The 22,401-nt window shown below is 41.1% G+C and overlaps 1 protein-coding gene across 14 annotated transcripts in view; it reads right to left on the reverse strand.

Annotated features, from left to right (window-relative positions):
* Positions 1–22,401, reverse strand: part of SNAP91 (synaptosome associated protein 91) — a 146,314-nt gene that overhangs the window by 61,924 nt on the left and 61,989 nt on the right. For 5 of the 14 annotated variants that reach the window (XM_045010914.1, XM_045010917.1, XM_045010916.1 and 2 more), the window contains exons 9-13: positions 21,500–21,541; positions 15,339–15,409; positions 7,781–7,808; positions 3,759–3,868; positions 2,204–2,304 (exon numbers count right to left, since the gene is read on the reverse strand). In XM_045010914.1, the coding sequence (XP_044866849.1) occupies positions 2,204–2,304; positions 3,759–3,868; positions 7,781–7,808; positions 15,339–15,409; positions 21,500–21,541 (352 nt within the window). Of the gene's footprint in view, positions 1–2,203; positions 2,305–3,758; positions 3,869–7,780; positions 7,809–14,309; positions 14,316–15,338; positions 15,410–16,675; positions 16,760–21,499; positions 21,542–22,401 lie in introns of all 14 variants that reach the window. The other 9 variants (XM_045010918.1, XM_045010910.1, XM_045010909.1 and 6 more) reach the window with 3 other exon arrangements.

The following is a 22,401-nucleotide window of genomic DNA, read 5'->3' on the forward strand; positions in this document are numbered from 1 at the left end:
GGCTGAGAGGTTTGCCATGTTGATATTTAACAAAATACAGTGGCCTGGATAAAAGCTAATATGCTAGTATTTATAAAAGGTAAATAAGATGACCTGGGTAACTATAGGGTGCTTACCTTTACCATGATCCAAGACAAAATCATAGAAAGGCCAATACAGGATGCCATAGGTGCAGAATTAAAGCATGGCTGCATAATTTTTTCCAGACAATATATTTTTATGAAAAAGATAATAAAAAATAATATCAAGTTTGGCCTAAGAGGAGATTAAAGTTTGGCTGATAAAGCCATAGGTTGACGATATATAGATTTCTAAAAGGTATTTTGCTTGATACTACATAACATTAATTAAAAATTAATACTATACAAAAACCAATGTAGCCCATATTTAATCTGTTACTAAGATGGCTAGATAGATAAAGAAATAACTGTAAATGAGTAAACTTCATTCATTGAGGACATTTTTAATGGGGACCTACTGCCATCTGTTTTGGACTCAGTGCTATTCCATATCTAGATCTTGTTATCTTCCAGATCATTGATAACTGCCAATAAAATCCACAGATGATAAAAATGGTGGAGCAGACATGGACAACTCTGTTCTACACACTGAATTCAAATGCATGGTAAGCTGGACTCACTTGAACATACATTTTAACATAGTTAATGCAAGGTCATACTTCTAGGAACCAAGAATGTAGGTCACACTTATAAGACTTGGAGAGGGGACAAATATATTCTAGAATGCAATGCAATGGCTAAGAGGAAACGCATCCCTTGATGTACAAGAGTGAATATTGAGAAGTAAGGAGGTATTGTTAGATGGTATTAAGATTATTACTGGAATACTGTGTCCAGTTCTGTTATCCATGCTTTAAAAAGAATGTGGACACATTGGAAAAAGGTTCAGAAAACTACTACAAAAATTTGAAAACCAGCTTTACCAAAGATGATGAAAAAAGCTTCATCTATGCAGTTTATCCAAGAGAAGATTAAGAGGTAACTTGATCATTGTCTGTAAGTATCTACATAGAAGGGACAATCGTGAATTTGTATAGCTCTGGCTCCCAACCACTGTATCTTGTTATATCTTTAACACAGAGGGGAATTAACCACTGGAACAACTTATGTAGTGATGTGGCGGATTCTCCATCACTTGAAGTCTTTGGATCACAATTTGATGTCTTTAAAAAGGATATGCTCTAACTTAACCAGAAGTTATAGGCTTCATGCAGGAATAACTAGGTGACATTCTACAGCACATATTATGTAGAAAGTTAGGCGAGTTGATCATAGTTTTCTTTTCTTGCCTTAAGATCTTCGAAAATAGTGGTTAATATGGAAAACTTTAGAGCTAGAAGATCCACAAGAGTTGCTGCTCTAAGAGTTAAAAAGTAAATCAGAGCAAATGCAGACCAGATATATAAATACATTGCCCAAAAGCCTTTTCTTCCTTAGAAGTTTCAGAGAGAGAATTTGAGTCCATGAAATGTTTTGGATATAGAGTAGTGTTAGCCCAAACTGAACTTTTTTTAGGATTTTGCATACCATGGCTATGCAGATATGGCTGTTACCAACAGCAGTTTTGTTCACCTGGAAGTATTTCAGGAAATAATGTTTTCAACATTTAAGTCTCCTAGGATTGTTAATACATTTACAGGCCAACTAAAAATATCACCACTCACTGAACGAGGGCGGATTAAGAAATCCAAGAAGTAATAGTGCCAATATTTTAGAATTTTCATAGTGCCTTTCTTCTACAGATCTCACTTGCCTGCAGAAAAACTGTTGTAAGGTGACTTACCCCCAGTCACATATCAAGTCACTGGAAGAGCTACGGATATAGATTAGAACACTGGTCTTTTGACTCCTATCCCTATGCCCCATCCCTACTTAATCAGCACACTACCAGGCTGTTCCAGGCCCCTGCCACCCCACCCTCTCCTTCCCAGCTGTTCCCTCCCACTCTCTGGGCTGCACACTCTGGCTCCCCCATAGGATGTGCACATCCACACCTAGAAGATTCTTCACTGCAAAGAGCCTACAACCTGAGTTCCACTGACTTGTCAGATGAGGCTAGTGAGTGAGTTTGGAACATGGTTTGTTCTTTTCATAACAGTAGGGAAAGTCAAGTTTCAGTTCAGCTGCCAATCTAAGAGTGAGATTAAAAGGAAAAGTGAGTGTAAAACAAACAGGTATTTTACCTCCCCATGAAGTTGCTCCTGCTGGAGCAGTTGGAGCTGCTTGCCCAGTAGATGTGAAATCTGGCTGAAGATCTAGAAGATCACTGGATGGTTTGGAAGTGCTATTGAGGGTAGAGGGGAAGGGGGGGGGAGGGAAGAGAGAAGAAAAAGAAAAAAATAATCTGTAGTATTAGACATTTGTATAATTCTGCAAAGTAAAAGCTGTTCCAGGTTACACCAGAGCGTAAATGTTGTAAACAAGATTAGAGTATCTGTCAAACCACTGTAAAGCAAGTATTTTTCTGGATCAGAACCTAATCAATGCCTTTAACATGCATTTAGAATCATAGACTATCAGGGTTGGAAGGGACTGCAGGAGGTCATCTAGTCCAATCCCCTGCTCAATGCAGGACCAATCCCCAACTAAATCACCAAATAGCCCCCTCAAGGGTTGAACTCACAACCCTGGGTTTAGCAGGCTATCCCTCCCCCCATTAGCTCAGTAAATGCTGAAGGTATTCAGCACCTGGAGAGAGGACATCATTGTTCCTAACCACTTATTTATATTACTGGACAGATACTGTTCTGTGTCTTCAGAGGACACGACTGAACAGCAATGATACTGTAGGACAAAGCACAATAGAGGAAATATTACTGCAGAATTTCTAAAAGGAAAATCAAAACCCTTTTAGGACCAAATGGGATTAGAGCTCTGTTTTCAGTCACAGCAACTATCTTCCAAAATATTTTTGTCCACTAGGTCAGAAACTATAGACCTTTGCACCAGGTACTGAACAGGCAACAGGGAAAGAGTTAATACCAAGGGATCATTTTAGAACTGTATCACAAACTAATCACATTTCAGTACGTCACCCTTCAAAAGAATGAAGTGAAAAAGTAATTTAATTTTGGTTCAGCATGTCTATTTAGATGTGAAGATTAATATTGAAGGTTAAAGTAGAAATAAAAACAATCAATAAATTAAGTTAACACTATTTCCATGAACATATGGGGGGGACTAACTCAGTGGTTTGAACATTGGCCTGCTAAACCCAGGGTTGTGAGTTCAATCCTTGAGGGGGCCATTTAGAGATCTGGGGCAAAAATGTGTCTGGGGATTGGTCCTGTTTTCAGCAGGGGGTTGGACTAGGTAACCTCCTGAGGTCCCTTCCAACCCTGGTATTCTATGACTCTAGTCAAACAGAACTTGTTTGTTTATATGAAATAGCAGTGCTTAACAGCTGTGATATTGGATACTGCCCAAAGTAGCTACGGAACTAATTTCAGTTTTCTTGGAATTAGTCATATAAATTTAGTGTTTGTACAGCTGTAATGCCATACCATTCCACAAATATGCTATGCATTCAGTGTTAAGTAAACTAAAAATTGTGAGTGAGTCCAGTGAAAGTGTAGAGCTGTAACTGTATACTCCAGAGATCTGGAATTTGTATAGCAGGCACAGCATTTCTCAGAACTATGCAACATGGTTAGCTTTTAAAATCCACAATGTGAAATGGGAAAGGGTCTGTAGGCAATACATGAAAACAGTTCACGATTAACATATTGCAGAACTCACCTGACTGGAGCTGCTGTAGATGAAGTTGCAAAGAGATCAACTGGTGGAGAGGTATCAATACTTTTTGCTGGGGTAGAATTAGGAGATGTAACAGTTGTGGCTGGAGAAGACTGGAGACAAAGTCAAAATACGTATCACTCAAAAAAGTAGTGCCATCATCAATATATAGACTAGCATAGGCTTTCAAGTCTACCTTATAAACTAATATTACCTCTAATATGAAAATAAATGTTTCTAGTGATTAAAAGTCAATCTGGGGACAACACAAGGAAATCAAGTCTCCATACAGAGTGCACTTCTCTTTCCTTCAAAGACTGAACAGCACAAATATTCTTAAATAAGAAATGCTTTAATGGACTAGCAAATTTGAAAAACTACACAAGTACAGAACACTATTTAACCAATTGTGTGCTCTGTTTATGGGATCCTTTACTTGCATGGGGGATATCTGGTCATTGGGTAAGCTTCTTAAACCCTGCCTTTCCAAAGGCTCAAATCCCCAACTTAATCGCTTTTCTTGGAAATGCAAGTTATTCACCCTATGCATTTAGTTTCAGTGAAATTGAGAAAAGAAAAAATGGTCAGCTATTTAAAAAAATAGATATTATGTGGCTTGTTTCTTTGTACTAGCCATGTTTGCACATTTGTACATCACTAATTTCCACTGCAAACGCTCCAACCTGAGAAGCTTGATAAACCAGTTTAAAAGAAAATCCTTTACTTCAGTTCATGAAATGCTCCAACAAACCCAAGATTACAATTTGTTAAAACAACTTATTACAGGCAACTATCTCCTTAACAATTAATGGTGGCATTGGGAGATACCTACCCTTAGGTGCAACATCCAAATGCTGTCTGTGGCTCTTATGGCTAAAGTTTGTAGTCTCACTTTCTTTACCGTGATAGGGATTGACAGTTCACCACCATCCACTTTTAAGAAGATCCTACACTAAGTGTTAAGATGGTGGCAGAGGTGTTGGGGATTATTTTTGCTATACACATCTAGGGAAAGAAATCTGCTCTTCCTCAATTTCTGTCCCATCCATCCTCCAACTTTTAAATGATTCTAGTTCTTCACCCACTAAAATGTATTAAACAGAAAACATAATTGTTGGCACTTTGTTTCTGCATGTATATAAATACCCTTTTTTGGTGAGAGGATTCTGTTTAGATACCGTACTGTCCCACTTTGAATCATTGCATAGCACCTCAAGTGCCTAGTCTGGGTGGAGGTAGAGGGTAAAGGGAACAAGAAAGATGAAGAGTTAAACAACAAGAGGCTAATTGGTTAATGCGTAAAATGCTCTGAAGATGAGAAGTGCCAGTATCACCAATCATGGAATCACATGGTAGTTCCCTGGGAAAGTAATCTCTGGGGAAAAAACAGCTCAAATGAGCAATTCTATCAAGAAAAATATTGGGAACATAAAGCAAATCAAAATTTTATTGTATATTCAGATAATTATAGACAAGCAAGTTCTTTGTTTGATGGTACTTTGGACAGATCAACAACACGTCTCCTCGAGGCTAGGAGCATGGGTGATGTTTAAGATGTTTAAGATGTTTTGAAGTGAGACTTCCTGTGGGAAGAGAGAGAGATTGTCCTTTCATAAGAGTATTAAAAGCAGAACAGCAAGAAAATATGCAAGGGATTTGGGGTTATTTAGGAAGTGGATAAGTATACTCATGGTAAAAATGGTAATCCAGTTTATGGGGCTGGAGAAGAAAATTAGGAATGAAGATACTGGGCCTCCTCCTCGGTCTGAAAGTTAGAGGGTGGAGAAATCAGCATGATCCAGGAACAAGCTTCCAAATGGAGAGAGAGGTTTAGATCAAACCCTACATAATGGATAATGCAAGAATGTGGGGGGAGGGTACAATAAATAGTCAGATACATCTCAAAAATAGGTCAAGTTGTGTGTAAAATGAAGTGTTGTCAGCTCCAAAACCTTGGACTCCCACAGAGCTGCTCTGCAGAATTTTATGCAATTTAAAAAGCTTTATACCAGCAGCAGTTCCGTTTAAATATTTAAACTATTACTGATGTGTTATATTTTGATACCAGATAGCGTTACAACTAATGCTGTGAGAACAGACCAAAAACCCAACTACAGCTTTGTTAACCTCTCTGTGGCCATATAGCAGTTTCTCCTATTACTAATGTACTGTCAGGGAAGCCCATAGTTCCCAGTTGTGCACCCCTACAAGAAATCACTTTTGAGGAAGCTGCCCTCATTTGACAAACTGCAAACATTAAGATACACCATGAAAGGAGGTTTCAAGACTGCTGCATTTATCAGTTGTAACTACAACCACCTATTAAGAGTAACAGAATCAAAGACTCAGGCCACTCTTCAGTTCTTCACTCAGTAAAATTCACCTTGCAGAAGTCAGTCCGGCGGTTAGCAGTGTAGGCATTTAAAAGGACTAAAGATTTTCCCATCAGAATAATCTGGAATTACTGTCTGGGACACAGTCATGCATCCCCTTGACTGGGGCTTGTTATTGTATTCTGCAACCACAAGTAATGAAGACTGAACACAATAGTACACGGTTGTAACCCAATAGACCCTTAATGCCAGCAGGCAAGGGGGTTACAGGAAAGTCCCAATTCTTGTATGTACATTCTGGTTCACCACAGAATGCCATGTGAAGTCTTAAATAAAAGCTGGAGTCACACTGGTTTTTAGTATCATTGTGAAATGTACCTACAGATACTTTGTACAGAGTTATGCACATAAACAATGAAAATACGTCCTGAGAGTCTGTGTCAAGGTACAAGTAATGAGCAGAGGTGGAGAAACAGGTTTTCTGGCAGACATATAATGTTAATTCACCTCTCTCGGATGTACACTAAGCATTGTACGCATTTACATATGAATGCATTGAAGAAATGTGAAGTCAAGAAGGCAGCAGCAGCACAGGAAAAACTAACCATGGGAGGAGGGCCCACAGTGCTCTGGCTTGCTGGGTACACTAAGCAATTCACTTTACCTCAATGTGCCTAAGTTTCCCCATCTGTAAGATAGGGATACTGACCACCTTTGTAAAGCACTTTGAGATCTATGGATGAAAAGGCTATCGAAGAGGTAGGTATTACTACTACTATATTCCTTGGAAGAAGTAGGCATTAAAAGCTGTTGAAACACCTTACACAACTGAAAATTCACAATAGCCACATTACTCTTAGTGAGGTGACTATTTGATCCACCTGTCTTCGTGGAAGCCTTTAGTGCATACAAGTTTGATCTACAAAATGATTTCGGTGTATGAATGAATGACTTGAGTCATGTTTCCTGGGCACTGACAGACTGATGGCAAACATTTGCAGAGACCCTGTCCTTTGAGCTGATGTGACCAAGCCTAAAATAGAGGCAGTGCTCATGTTCTTTAAGGTCATTAGGATAAGGCTGGATGCTGCTTGGTATTAGAATTTCTATAACAAAAGTATGGAGCCATTGCGGGGGAGGGGGAAACCAGTGATCTGAAAACAGCCAAATAGGGGATGGCAAATCAAACAGAGGAGAAATCAAAAAGGCAGTCTCCTCACAGTAAATATACCACTAGAGAGAAAGATGTAGGTGAGAGAAGCTGACATGCCTCAGAGTCAGCTTCTCACTGAGAAATGGGAAAGGCCAAGTTGAAGGTGTGGACATCCGTTATGCCTCCACATAGCACTTGATTGCCATCTCCTGGCAAGGCAGTTCAACACTCTTTCAAAAGCATTCTCAACCACCATGAGTTAGCAGCTTAAAATTCAAGAGCAGGTCTCTAATCCCTGTTTTACAGTGGTTTCATTGTTTGTGTCCACCCCCACCCCCTTTTTTTTTTTTTAAGCTGTTGGTAGTTTGCCTAGAGCTTGGGATACGTGGAGGTTTCTTGGGGGAAAAAAATGAAAAAAAGCCACACAGGCCCAAATAAAGAATTTTTCCTAAGTACCTTTAACTCTAATGGTAGTTTAAAAGCACATGCTGACTGAGAGCAAATCAATCTTAATTAGTACATAAGCTATTAATATTTACCTTGCTCAAGGGAGAAGGAGCACCAGAACTAAAAAGAAAAGAATATAATGAAGATTTTCAAGCTAAGTACATTTTAGGAAAGCATGCTGAAGAAACATCAGAATGGTATTAAAATAGTTTTTCAAGTTCTCATTAAAAAATTATTTAACCAAAGAGATTACAAACAAGTATGCTGGACTTGTCTAAAAGCCATTTCAAAACCAATACATGCTGTAGTTTAACTCAAAGTCTGTCATTTTAGGAAATAAAGAGAAGTTTTAAGCTGTGAAATACTAATGCCTACGTTTAGTACTGTTTGTGGCATTTGACACCTTGGGCCAAATCTTACAGTTCAGACCCGATGTACTTCACACAAGAATTTTAAGTAAGGCAGCAATTTACATGTCTGCTTTTGGCCCCATGAAAGCTGGGGATTACTGGGGTGAAGTGGTGACCTGGCCTTACCTCTTTCCCAGCCATGCCCCCTGTATTAGTGGCTGGGAAGGGTTGGCATATGAGTCACTATGGAACAGGAAAACGCTTCAGGGGGTCAGATCTGATTATTTTTAAGCTGCCAGAAAGCTACAAAAGCCAAGATCAGCTATGCCTTAACTCCTGACAGTTATGTCTGAAATATATAGCTCTATGGTAAGGTGGCATTTAAGGCATACATACCAGTGATTTAAGATTAGTGTTACAGGGCTATTGTATTTAACATAAATAAAAACAAACGTTACTAACCCAGGAAATTCATATCTAAGATTACTGAAAAGAAGCCCAAATATGCAAAGATATGGCAATACATAGTTAGGACACCTAGACTTAAAATCTGCCCTGTGGTGACATCATGCAATAACCATACAGTTTTAATGTTTCTGGTCCTAGATTAAACTCAGGAAAGATGTATTCGGCCTTTTTCCTACCTCATGCTGTCACTGCTAGGCAGAGTTAAGGCTGTTTGAGTGCCCTAGCTATGCATTTTCTTACCCATAGATAGCTGTTTGTTTATTATAAAAAGAGTAATTGTGTCACTGATTGATGCTTTCACAGAACTTCAGCTGGGTAAAAAACCTGAAGAAGAGCTCTGTGTAAGCTCAAGAGTGTGTCTTTCACTAACAGAAACTGGTCCAATAAAAAGATATTACCTCATCCACTTGTCTCTCTAAATAGTTTGAGTCAGTCAATTATCCCACTTCTAGGTTAAGTCAATTTTTTGTACCAGTTTAACTTCTGGGTACATTCCCAGTTGTAAAAAGTGACAAATAGTCTTGTGGCACCTTATAGACTAACCGAAGTATTGGAGTATTCACCCACGAAAGCTTATGCTCCAATATTTCTGTTAGTCTATAAGGTACCACAGGACTTTGTCGCTTTTTACAGATCCAGACTAATATGGCTACCCCTCTGATACTGGATTCCCAATTGTGAAATTGATCGGATAGTTTTTCCATGTATTTAAATTGTGGTTAATACAACTAGTTCTGAAATACACTATTAGATAGTCCTCTGTGCAAGAGAAAGCAAATATTCCTTGATTAGTTGTAAATATCACTTAACACAAATATATACAAAGCTCATGAAAAAGCAACTTAGGCCTGGTATACACTACGATTTTAGGTCGAATTTAGCAGCATTGCCTCGATTCAACCCTGCACCTGTTCACACAACAAAGCCCTTCTTTTTCCCTGATTTAAAGGGCTCTTAAAATCGATTTCTTTACTCCACCTCTGAAGAGGGGATTAGCACTGAAAATTGGCCTTGCCGGGTCGAATTTGGGGTAGTGTGGACACAATTCGACGGTATTGGCCTCTGGGAGCTATCCCAGAGTACTCCATTGTAACCGCTCTGGACAGCACTCTCAACTCAGATGCACTGGCCAAGTAAACAGGAAAAGTCCCACAAACTTTTGAATTTCGTTTCCTGTTTGGCTGGCGTGGCAAGCTGATCAGCACAGGTGACCATGCAGAGCTCATCAGCAGAGACCATGGAGTCCCAGAATCGCAAAAGAGCTCCAGCATGGACCGAATGGTAGGTACAGGACCTGATCGCTGTATAGGGAGACGAATCTGTGCTAGCTGAACTCCGTTCCAGTAAACGAAATGCCAAAACATTTGAAAAAAAAATCTAAGGGCAAGAAGGACAGAGGCTATAATGGACTCGCAGCAGTGTTGCGTGAAAATTAAGGAGCTCAGGCAAGCCTACCAAAAAAACAGAGAGGCAAACAGCCAGCCCGGGTCGCAGTCCCAAACATGCCACTTCTATGATGATCTGCATGCCATTCTAGGGGGTGCAGCCATCACTACCCCAACCCTGTGTTTTGACTCCGTCAATGGAGTAGAACACAACACGGAAGCAGGTTTTGGGGACGAGGAAGATGAGGAGGAGGTTGAAGACAGCTCACAGCAAGGAAGTGGAGAAACCGGTTTCCCCAATAGCCAAGATCTGTTTCTCACCCTGGACCTGGAGCAAGTACCCCCCGAACCCACCCAAGCTGGGCTCCCTGACCCTGAAGGCAGAGAAGGGACCTCTGGTGAGTGTACCTTTGTAAGTATTATACATGGTTTAAAAGCAAGTGTGTTTAATGATTAATTTGCCCTGGCATTCGCGGCCAGTACAGCTACTGGAAAAGTCTGTTAATGTGCCTGGGGATGGAGCGAAAATCCTCCAGGGACATCTCCATAAAGCTCTCCTGGATGTACTCCCAAAGCCTTTGCAAAAGGTTTCTGGGGAGGGCAGCCTTATTCCGTCTTCCATGGTAGGATACTTTACCATGCCAGGCCAGTAGCACATAGTCGGGAATCACTGCAGAACAAAGCATTGCAGCGTATGGTCCTGGTGTTTGCTGGCATTCAAATGACATCCGTTCTTTGTGTGTTATCCTCAGGAGAGTGATATCATTCATGGTCACCTGGTTGAAATAGGGTGGTTTTATTAAGTGGACATTCAGAGGTGCCCGTTCCTGCTGGGCTGTTTGCCTGTGGCTGAACAGAAATGCTCCCCGCTGTAAGCCACGCGGTGGGGGGAGGGGTGAAGCCATCATCCCAGAGAATTGGGTGTGTGTGTGTAGGGAGAGGTTAGTTGGGTTTGTGCTGCACGTTAACCTGGAAACTGCAGCCCTGCCTTTTAAATTGCCAACCCAATGGCTGCTTGGTATGGGAAATGAGGGTCCTGCTGTTTGAAACCATTCCCACATGTTATGAAGGTTAAAAAAGCCAAAAGACTGGCTTACCATGGTTGCCTGCAAGCCAAATTCTGTTGCCCAGCCCTGCGTGAGTGATCTCTCACACTGGCATACCCTCAATAAGAGGCAAAATGTGACCTTGTACTAAATGCACATGTGCTATGTAATGTTAACAGCAAGGTTTACCATGAAAGAATGTACCTATTGTTCTATAAAATGTGTCTTTTTAACTACCACTCTCCCTTTTTTCTCCCTCCACCAGCTGCATATGTTTCTCCTTCGCAGAGGCTAGCGAAGATTAGAAGGCAAAAAAAATGCACTCGGGATGAAATGTTCTCTGAGCTCATACTGTTCTCCCACACTGACAGAGCACAGCAGAATGTGTGGAGGCAGACAATGTCAGAGTGCAGGAAAGCACAATATGAACATGAGGAGAGGTGGCAGGCTGAAGAGAGTAAGTGGCATCAGCTTGCTGACAGAAGGCAGGAGTCAATGCTCAGGCTGCTGGAGCATCAAACTCATATGCTCCAGCGTATGGCTGAGCTGCAGGAAAGGCAGCAGGAGCACAGACCACTGCTACAGCCCCTGTATAACCAACCACCCTCCACCCCAAGTTCCATAGCCTCCTCACCCAGATGCCCAAGAATGCGGTAGGGGGGCCTCCGGCCATCCAGCCACTCCACCCCAGAGGAGTTCCTAAGCAACAGAAGGCTGGCCTTCAATAAGTTTTAAAGTGCAGTGTGGCCTTGTCCTTCCCTCCTCCCCCACCCCACCCGGTGCTTCCCTCCTCCCCCAACCCTCCCAGCCTACCTTGGCAGTTATCCCCCTATTTGTGTGATGAATTAATGAAGAATGCATGAATGTGAAGGAACAATGACTTTATTGCCTCTGCAAGCAGTGATTGAAGGGGGGCGGGTGGTTAGCTTACAGGGAAGTAGAGTGAACCAAGAGGGGGAGGGGCAGGATTTCATCAAGGAGAAACAAACAAAACTTTCACACCGTAGCCTGGCCAGTCATGAAACTGGTTTTCAAAGCTTCTCTGATGCGTAGCGCGCTCTCCTGTATGATAACCGCCCTGGTGTCTGGCTGCACATAATCAGCAGCCAGGCGACTTGCCTCAACCTCCCACCCCGCCATAAACATCTCCCTCTTACTCTCACAGATATTGTGGAGTGCACAGCAAGGAGTAATAACAATGGGAATATTGGTTTCGCTGAGGTCTATCTGAGTAAAAGTGTGCTGGCGCAGTTTACTGAAATGTCCAAATGCACATTCTACCACCATTCTGCACTTGCTCAGCCTATAGTTGAACAGCTCCTGACTACTGTCCAGGCTGCCTGTGTATGGCTTCATGAGCCATGGCATTAAGGAGTAGGCTGGGTCCCCAAGGATAACTATAGGCATTTCAACATCCCCAACGGTTATTTTCTGGTCTGGGAAGAAAGTCCCTTCCTGCAGCTTTTGAAACAGACCAGAGTTCCTGAAGATGCGAGTGTCATGTACCTTTCCTGGCCATCCCATGTGGATGTTGGTGAAACATCCCTTGTGACCCACTAGTGCTTGCAGCACCATTGAAAAGTCCCCTTTCGGTTTATGTACTCACTGGCTTGGTGCTCCAGTGCCAAGATAGGGATATGGGTTCCGTCTATCGCCCCACCACAGTTAGGGAATCCCATTTCAGTAAAGCCATCCACTATGAACTGCACATTTCCCAGAGTCACTACCCTTGATATCAGCAGCTCTTTGATTGCATTGGCTACTTGGATCACAGCAGCCCCCACAGTAGATTTGCCCACTCCAAATTGATGCCCAACTGACCAGTAGCTGTCTGGCATTACAAGCTTCCACAGGGCTATCGCCACTCACTTCTCAACTGTGAGGGCTGCTCTCATCTTTGTATCCTGGCTCTTCAAGGCAGGAGAAAGCAAGTCACAAAGTTCCATGGAAGTGCCTTTATGCATGCGAAAGTTTCGCAGCCACTGGGAATCATCCCAGACCTGCAACTATGTGGTCCCACCAGTCTGTGCTTGTTTCCCGGGCCCAGAATCAGCATTCCACGCCATGAACCTGCCCAATTAACACCATGATGTGCACATTGCCGGGGCTGGTACTTTTTGAGAAGTCTACGTCCATGTCTATGTCCTCATCAGCACGCTGCCGTTGCCTCCTCGCCTGGTTTTGCTTTTGCAGGTTCTGCATATCCTGCTGGATTATGCACATGATCTGAACAGGCTCCATGTTCCCAGTGCTATGGTGTCTGCGCTGAAAAAAGGCGCGAAACAATTGTCTGCCGTTGCTCTGATGGAGGGAGGGGTGACTGATGACATGGCTTACAGGGTTGGCTTACAGGGAATTAACAATCAACAAAGGGGGTGGGCTTTACATCAAGGAGAAACACAAACAACTGTCACACCGAATGGCCCCCTCAAGGATTGAACTCAAAACCCTGGGTTTAGCTGGCCGTTGATTTCACGGAGGGAGGGAGGAGTACATGAATACAAAACAAGCCTGGTCTATTGCTTGTTTTGATCCACTCCATCTATCTTATACATCTTAGGCTGGCAGCAGACAGTGCAAGATGACTGCTAGCCATCATCGTCATCTCCTGGCTGCTCACCAGAAGATGGTGCAGTACGACTGCAAAGGGAATGACTTGAAAAGGGAATGACCTGGCTGAGTCACTCCCATGTCTGCCCAGGTGCCCCTGACCGACCTCACCGAGGGTCAGCTAAAAGAGCATCCAGGAGTATGACAACAATAGCTACCAATCGTAATTCACCGTCTGCTGCCAAAAGGCAATGAGCTGCTGCTGTGTAGCAATGCAGTACAACGTCTGCCAGCACCCAGGAGACGTATGGTGACGGTGAGCTGAGCGGGCTCTATGCTTGCCATGGTATGGCGTCTGCCATACCCAGAAAAAAAGGCGTGAAACGATTGCCTGCCGTTGCTTTCACGGAGGGAGGGAAGGAGGGGGGGGCCTGACGACATGTATCCAGAAGCACCCGTGACACTGTTTTTGCCCCCCTCAGGAATTGGGATCTCAACCCAGAATTCCAATGGGCAGCGGAGACTGCGGGAACTGCGGGATAGCTACTCACAGCTACCCACAGTGCAACGCTCCAGAAGTCGATGCTAGCCTCGGTACTATGGACGCAGTCTGCCGACTTAATGCTCTTAGAGCATTTTGTGTGGGGACACACACGACTGTATAAAAATGATTTCTAAAAAACCAACTTCTATAAATTCAACCTAATTTCGTAGTGTAGACATGCCAGTTTCTTATGATTCAGGGTAAGATTTAATCAGTCAATCTCCTCAATAAGATAAGCACTTAAATATGCATGCAAACAAGAGTATATAAAAACTTACCCTTCACTAAATTGCATGGCAAACAGACGTACAGAAAGAAAAAGAAACAATGCCTAGGTTAAGTGCACTTCACTTTTTTGAGGAAAAAAGTTGAACAGTTAACATAAACATCTAGATAAGAGGCTGCAAGACAATTAGAAAAATCTGCCCAGCAAATAGAATTTTTACAAAGTTTTACAGCAAATAAAGTAATGGTGAAGAACCAAATTATTCTTCCTCAAAATGGTCCTTGTACAAAAGCAATACAAGTTAAGTGGATTCCATTATGTTGCAGCATATACACAGGGTTTTTTTTTTTGTTAAAATTAAGAACTCTATTAAGCGGTGCTTGTATACAGAAAACATCTGAGAAGTCAATGATGCTAGCTAAATGATATGATTAGTCTGTTCTGAAAAGTGAATCATGAATGACATAAGTGCGGGCTGTCTTCAATATTTATGTTTAATTAGCCGGTGTCAAAACAAAGCAGAATTACATTTGCATAGGTTATACTTGGTTCAGATATAAAAACACAGGGAAATCTTAAAATAGCTGTAAAAAGGGATTGCTTGTATGGTCATAATGGTGTGGAAAAAAATGAAATCTCAAGCAGCGTTTAAAGTCAAGTATGGGGAAACAGACCCAGTATAAATTAGAGGAACAACAAATACTGGGATGAACACAGTGTGATGCTGCTATACTCCCAGTGGGCAAATGGAGTCTCCCATCACTAGGCTTCCCCTACTTCCCTGGAAGTTCCAGCAGAGAACAGTGATACACAGACCACTTTCTCTCTTCAGCAGTCTTGCAAAGAACTTAAATGTGGCAGCTCTGAAACAATCAACATAGCCTGAAGAATTAAAGATGGCTAGTATCCAAGTGTTGCTCTAGGAGAGAAGCGAGGTGAAACCAAGAGCTACCTCTTCTTTCAATGAGAAGCAAAAGGGAAAGCTCTGGATGCTGGGTGGCCCCTCTGGCCTGGAGGGGCTTCTCTTTGTGGCTTGATGAATTTTTAATCTAGTTCTACACATGTAATAGGATCATTTTACCTGTTCCCAGGTTTTTTCCCTTCCAACGTGTTTAGATGTTGTTCCAGGGTCTCCATAAGACTGCTGGGAGCCTAGAAAGTGAATGTAAAAAATAAGTGCACATTTTTTTCTTTAAACACACTAAATGATGGGAGCCTTAAGGTTACCAGGGCAATTTAAATCATCTTCTGCTAAAAATAAAACGAGTTTGCACACTCATGCTATAATCCCAATTCCACTCCATTGTATAAAGAAAAAAATGTATTTTCATGCTGGAAATATCAAGACAAAAAGCAATTCTATAAAAAAAGCCAATTAAAATAAAAAATATAAAATTTAAATAATTGGAGATATACCAAACTCCTAGAACTGGAAGGGACCTTGAAAGGTCATCGAGTCCAGCCCCCTGCATTCACTAGCAGGACCAATTTTTGCCCCAGATCCCTAAGTGGCCTCCTCAAGGATTGAACTCACAACCCTGGGTTTAGCAGGCCAATGCTCAAACCACTGAGCTATCCCTCCCCCCACTCTGAAACACTTATTCTTTGCAGAGTTATAGCCAACACTTTCTTTACTACACAGTTATTGAATCCTATGTACATGATGTGCTCACCATGCTTCCAGCCAGATCATGTGTTTGACATTGACAACAGCACAGGCATCCACAGGTTAAGTGAAAATCACACACACAAAAATCCACACAAGTATTTATGCTCATATCAATTGGGTGTGTTGTATACAGTGAGTCTAAATTAGCTTTTAGCTAAAACACTGATTTTTTCTCATTTGTGGCTAATGGTTACAGTTGTATTTATCAGCTAGTATTTTCCACTAAAAGGAAAAGTGTAAATTAAAAAATGGTCCAGATTAATTATAGAAAGCTATGCTCAGAATTTGAACACTTTCCAGGTAATACCATGAAATATCTACATAGTCTGGTTTAAAAACAAAACAAAACAAAAAAACCTGTCCTATATATTCATAAGTGGTTGGTTATCAAGATTCAGGAGCCAGAAGAAAAATTCAAAAATCCCAATTTCAGATACTTTATAAAATGAAATAAATCTCAATCTAATTAAGTTTGACTAATACCGCAATCATTTTTCTTAAATGCAAGATCCTCAGTGTTTTGAGACTTTAAATAACCAGATTTTATAGCCAAGTAAAATACCCAGGCATGCTGTTGCTGTTACAATGGTGGATAAAAAGGAAAGAAAGCAAGAACAAGTTTCAGTGACCTTAGCTACTCCAGTATAAAAATAGTGCCTAGATAAGTAGATTTCCATAAGACCAATGAGTGAACAAGAAGCCCTTCAGAGCTACAACAGTAGATAACAGCAATATTTTATCAGGGTTACCGGTTCATCAATGGTACATTCTTTAAAAGGGGAATTTTCATTATCAGTGATTTGCAGATCAACCAGAACTCTTGTCAGCAATACCTAAAATGTTTGTCATAAATAAGTTATTTAATATCTCACTGTAAATATATGCATTGAAAATTTAAAACAAAAAAAACCTGTAATGCTTGAAGTCAGTGCTATTATTTCCAATATGCACATACAGTGTTACTGAAGACAATTTCAAGTGCCAGACTAAAATCAACTTAATAAGATACGACCACCGGTATCAATGTGAAATTAATACATTGGAAGAGGAGGGAGAGAAGGGGTTAACATTCAAACATGGCCAAGTTGTGAAACACTCTGAGCTGTCTTAACAATTTGAAAAGTTCTATATCTATCTATTTACAAACCCTAACATTTGAAATAAATAATGCAAGCACACACGAATAGCTCAGTACAGATAACTTCATTAATAAGTGAAAAGGTTGCTAGAATTCACTGGTAGTGAAAAACAAAAGCCACAGAAGTTTCAAGTTTGCTAAAAAGTAACAGACTTGGCCATTTACCTCTTTATTTCTCTCTAGGCTAATTCTCTGTTATATAGGGTATCCATTTTTGTGGATAATAGGAATAATAATGAAGCATTTAGTATTTTTTTGGGCACACTGAGTGTTTGGCCAATCAATATTTCAATATTCTAGCTACAGTATTCAGGTCTCTTCCTGAGACTTAATAGTTTTCCAATATACTATTTGTAGCATTTGTGCTAGATTAGCTTTTAAAAACAAGTGAACTTTAAAAAAGTCTGTCTGATAAAGCTATAGATAGGGCTCCAGAAGTAGGAGTTCCAAGGCCTCGGAGGTCATAGTGCCACACCCAAATCGGGTGACCAGATAGTAACTCTGAAAAGCAGGATGTGGGTGGGGGTGTGGGTGTGGGTGTGGGTGTGGGTGTGTGTGAGTGAGTGAGAGAGAAATAGACCTCTACATAAGAAAAAGCCCCAAATATCAGGACTGTCCCTATAAACATTGAGATATTTGGTCACCCTACACCCAAACCAGTTAAATATGAAGCTTAATAGCATGCAGCTGGCAACATTTGCTATTCAGAAGTTATGACACATTCATGGGGATAATCTCTGGCACAGATGACTAGGCAGTATCCACAGAAGGTGACTCTCTAGAGTTAGCAAAGTCAGCCTAATCTTCTATTTAGTTTGGTGGTGGCTGCCACAAGCCTGTTCTCTCCACTTTGGGCAAAACTAGTTTATTTTGTTTGGTTACCAAAATTAAAAATCCCTCATGTTTTCTAGCAACTAAGATGCCCACCTCAGCTTCCAACTCCCTGAACCTGAACCAGAAAGACTAAAATTTATATGAAGCAAAAATCCAAGAGCAAGAGACATGTTTGGGAAATAACAAACAGAAGTATTTATGAAAAGTTAAAACCCACTATGTTTCCCTTCTTTGGGGCTGCAAAGCATCAAACCTAGATGCCAAGTTGAGAGAGTAGCACTGTGTACATGTAAATCTTCTACATAAGACATTTTGGGAGGTATTTATTAACATCGCTAAGGAATACCACTAAAACCATTCTAGACCTAGTAGATGGAGCCTTAAGAATACAGAGGTAATGTCACCTTACATAAAATATAACTGGTATTTCTATTAGAGTGGTGCAAATAACTGCTTCTTCTGTTCAGCAGCTGAACAAAAAAATTAAGAAATTTCAGATAGACCCCAGATGATTTGTGTTTGGCAAACAAAAAGAAAGTTTCATCTGAGGTCAAATGAAGAATTTAATTTGACATGAAACAAAAACATTTTTTAAAAGGCTAACCTCCAAACCAAAACTGAAGTAAAATTGGAAACAAAGAAATTTCAAATAAAAAAAGATTTTAAATTTCAAACATGTGCCCCTGGTTGAGAACCACTGTGCTAGGGGACCGATTATCTGAATCTGCTGGAATTTAAACACCTGTTTTGGAATACATTTGTTCTCAAAATCCAGGTCTCTGGTGAATCCTTCGGTACCAACCTGAGGTTTCCTGCCCAGACCGGATTCTGCCTAGATGCAAGTTTCTTCAGTGCCTCAGAATTGTTTGCTCCTGCCATGCCTGTCAGACTAGATAGGAACTAGTACCTGATTTTTCAGTGACTGTTTACTTGACTTGGGCATCTTTGGAGCCAGATACTGATCCAAGATTGATCAGGGACCCTGACTTTTAAGGTTTCACATTAAAAAATACTAGCACTGTCTGTGCTTATTCAGTCAAGGTCTAAAATATAAACACAACACACTGCCCTTTTACTATTGGCTCTGAATGTTCAGAATGTTTTGAGACAGAAGCTGCTCATGCAGTCCAATGGACACTGCTTTCCTGAAGGCTGCAGAAGCGTAGCAGCATAATAAGGGCAAATATGCAGAAGTACTTCAAGAATTAATTTCATTGTAACAATTCTGGGTGCTTCCTGTGATCTCAGTAACAGCCATAACCCAGGTTAAAACCTCTTAGCCTAAGGATTTGATAATCCACATGTGACGAAGTGTGGAAGTGTCTAGTATCTTATCACTGTCATGTGAGATTGTTTCTCTGTTCAGTTTTGTATAGTTGCATGACAGTGCATAGAGTTAAATCGGGGGAGAGGGTAATAAAGGGGTTAAAGAACTGAGGAGGAGGGACAGTGCTTCTGGTAAACACCTTTAAAGCAGCTAACAAAAATAATGGTGCCATCAGACATAACAGATGAAAGAAGCTGAGACCCCAAAAATAAGAGACCTTAGAATGTGGCCCTGGCAGAAAGGAAGAGGGAGAAGTGGTCAGCATGCTATGAGGCTGATACAGACTAGGAGAGAGGTAGAGCTGTAGGCAAGTAGCGTCTCTCTAAACGGGACCTAAGCATCTAGGCCAGGAGCAGCTAAGGTAAAAGCAATGCAAGATTCATGTGGCCATGAATATTTGTACCTCATGTTTCAGACTGCTTTATTCCTACTGGTCATATTGAACAGTACTTGTTTGAGAAAGCTCTGTGGTCCCTGTGCACTAAGTACTAGTCACAGCTCTCGGAGAGAACTCAACAGCAGGATTCAAATCCCAGTTGGGCCTGCTGAAGTAATCATAGTTGGTATCCAAGGGGACATAACTCAAGTCCTGGAGTCACAACCCAAAGCACCAGGAGCAGAGTTCCCTGAACAAAACTCCCCCCCTTCCCCCTCTCCCCAAGGAGCCCAGGACTTAAAACCCTCCTGAGAGCTGAAACAACTCAGAGAACACAGCAGATCCTTGGACAGCCTGGGCCCAGGACAGCACTCCCGTCCACCTTCCCCGACCCCCCTTCCGATGTTACACCCAGACTTGGCCAGTCTGGGTCGTGCGTGTGCGAGTATGAAAGTGGGTTAGGCCTTGGGGCATTAACGCTTTCTTTCTTGTGGGAGTGACGTGGGAGCATTCCCAGCACACTCTGCTGTTATTTTATTAATAAAGCTTTAACATTTAGACACTTAGTCTAAACTCTTCATCTCCTCCCCAAAAAAGATCCTGTGGCCCCAGCCTGATCAACTATGGCCTCAGGCAGATTGGTACAAAAAATCTGTCACACTGGTCTAAAAGCAGGAAAAATACAGAATTCTACCCTCTGAGAGATAAAGATCTGAGGCCTGACATCTATGGGGGTGCACTCAGACCCCAAGAAGGGCCAGTGGTGCAGCAGCTACTCTGGAGGCTGACACCATATAGCTATTACTTTGTAAAAAGAAAACTGCATTAAGTGTTTCAAGTTATGCAACAATTTTAGCTTCTAACAAACTAAAATGGAAACTGAACTATTTAAAAAGTAAATTTGTTGTAAATGCAGTATTTTAGATTATATAAAAACCCTCAGGAATTCCTTAGGCTTCAGTTATTTTTCCTCAAATCAAGCCAAAATGTTAAATGCAAACTTTTATTTAGCTTTATTTCAATTCTGAGCTTTAAGAAACTAGGGATATTTTCCAGTCAGAAGATATAGTAGGGAACCAAATATTTAGATACTTTTAATATATATTTATAAGGCGTGAACATATTCTATTAAAAATTCATTAGATTTTTATATAGTTGCTCTCCAGTTTGATTAAGAGCTTTTAGTTTCTGTGCCATTTTGCAGGCATTGAGATATGCAAGAAGTTATAATTTGATTTGAGTACACTATTCTGCATTCATTAATGAAAATTTTCATGCTACTGTGCATTAAGGCAAACATTAATTAACAAATATTGTTATGTTCTGGTTAAAAGCAGGAATGCCATATTAATACTTGTAGTTGCTGTAAGTAAGGAGTTTGATCCATGTTTGAGTATCAAGGAATAAAATTCTGCCTCTAGTTTTATCCCCTTACCATGTTTTAAAGTTTAAGATGCTCTTATTTGGTCATATTATGGCAACTTCTTTATATCTATAGACCAAGACACTCTGCCAGAGGTGAAATTATGAAGTAGGTCAAAGCACAAATTCAGTGCTATGACACCTTTGTCCATTTTTTAAATGCAGTACTCTCACTCCTTGTGGGATAAATCTGCACTTCTACAAGGGAAAACAGATAGGCAGTCTTTTCATTATCTAGTTACAAACTGTAAACAATAGTCAGAAAATGCAACTGGTCTTCTGGGATTAAATGACCAGCAGAGATCAATCTGCCAAAAATGGTTGACGATTTGCAAATTCCCCCCTTTTGCATATGAGAAGGATTTCAAGAAATGTACATATCAGGGCACATGCCAATTATCTGACTCTTCCTCATACAGTTTTAGCTTACTGTGTCTTTCCTTATTGAATCAGTTTATACAAAAACTTAAACTTACTTGTGTGAGATCAGGAATGTCTCCTTTGTCAATTCCAACTTGCTGTGGATTTAAAAAACAATTTTATTGTGAAACCAGTCGTATGCTACAACTGCAGCAAGTATTCAAATTGATTAAAACAGTCACATTTTCTCTTCAGCTAACTTCTTATGCATTACATCTCAATAAGTTATAAAGTTTGTAACTTAGGTACCGATTTTCCCGCACAAGCTACTCCCTCACCCTTCCAAACACCTTGAAAATGCTGCAATGCTCCCTTCTAGGGAGCAAAAAAAAAAAAAAAAAAAAAAAAAAAAAAAATTTAGAAACAACCTCCCCGCACAAAACTCAATCCTCACTCAGGTCTTATACTCTCTAGGACATACAAGCAGAACTTTTTGGTCTGAAAAGGCAGCAGTAGTGAGCTCAAGAAAGCATTATCCAGTTTCTGAAAATTCCAGTTAATCCTCTTTCAGTCAGCAAAAACTCCTGCAGGAGCTGCACCTCTTCACCCTTCAATCTGGGTCCCTTTTGTTTATGTCCCTTTCAGCTCTTTGGAAAACTAAAATAAAGGTTAAAACAGGGATCACAAACTCAAATCACCACAAGGACCGCATGAGGACTAGTACAGTGGCCCGAGGGCTGCGTCAATGACCTTTTCATATAAAGGTACAAACCCACCCACCCCTGCCCTGTCCCCATTCCATCCCTTCCATGAGGCCCCGCCCTGCCTCTTCCCACCCCCCTTCCCTGCCCCACCCCTATTCCAACCCCTTCCCCAAATCCCCGCCCTGCCTCTTCTCCGCCTCCTCCCCTGAGTGCACTGCTCCCTGCTCCTCCCCCCCTCTCCCTCCCTTCTGGAAAGCGCTAAGCATCACCAAACAGTGGGAAGTGCCTGGAGGTAGGCAGAGCAGCAGAGAGAC

This window comes from Mauremys mutica, chromosome 3 (assembly GCF_020497125.1).
Source record: "Mauremys mutica isolate MM-2020 ecotype Southern chromosome 3, ASM2049712v1, whole genome shotgun sequence".
NCBI classification, from domain to species: Eukaryota; Metazoa; Chordata; order Testudines; family Geoemydidae; genus Mauremys; species Mauremys mutica.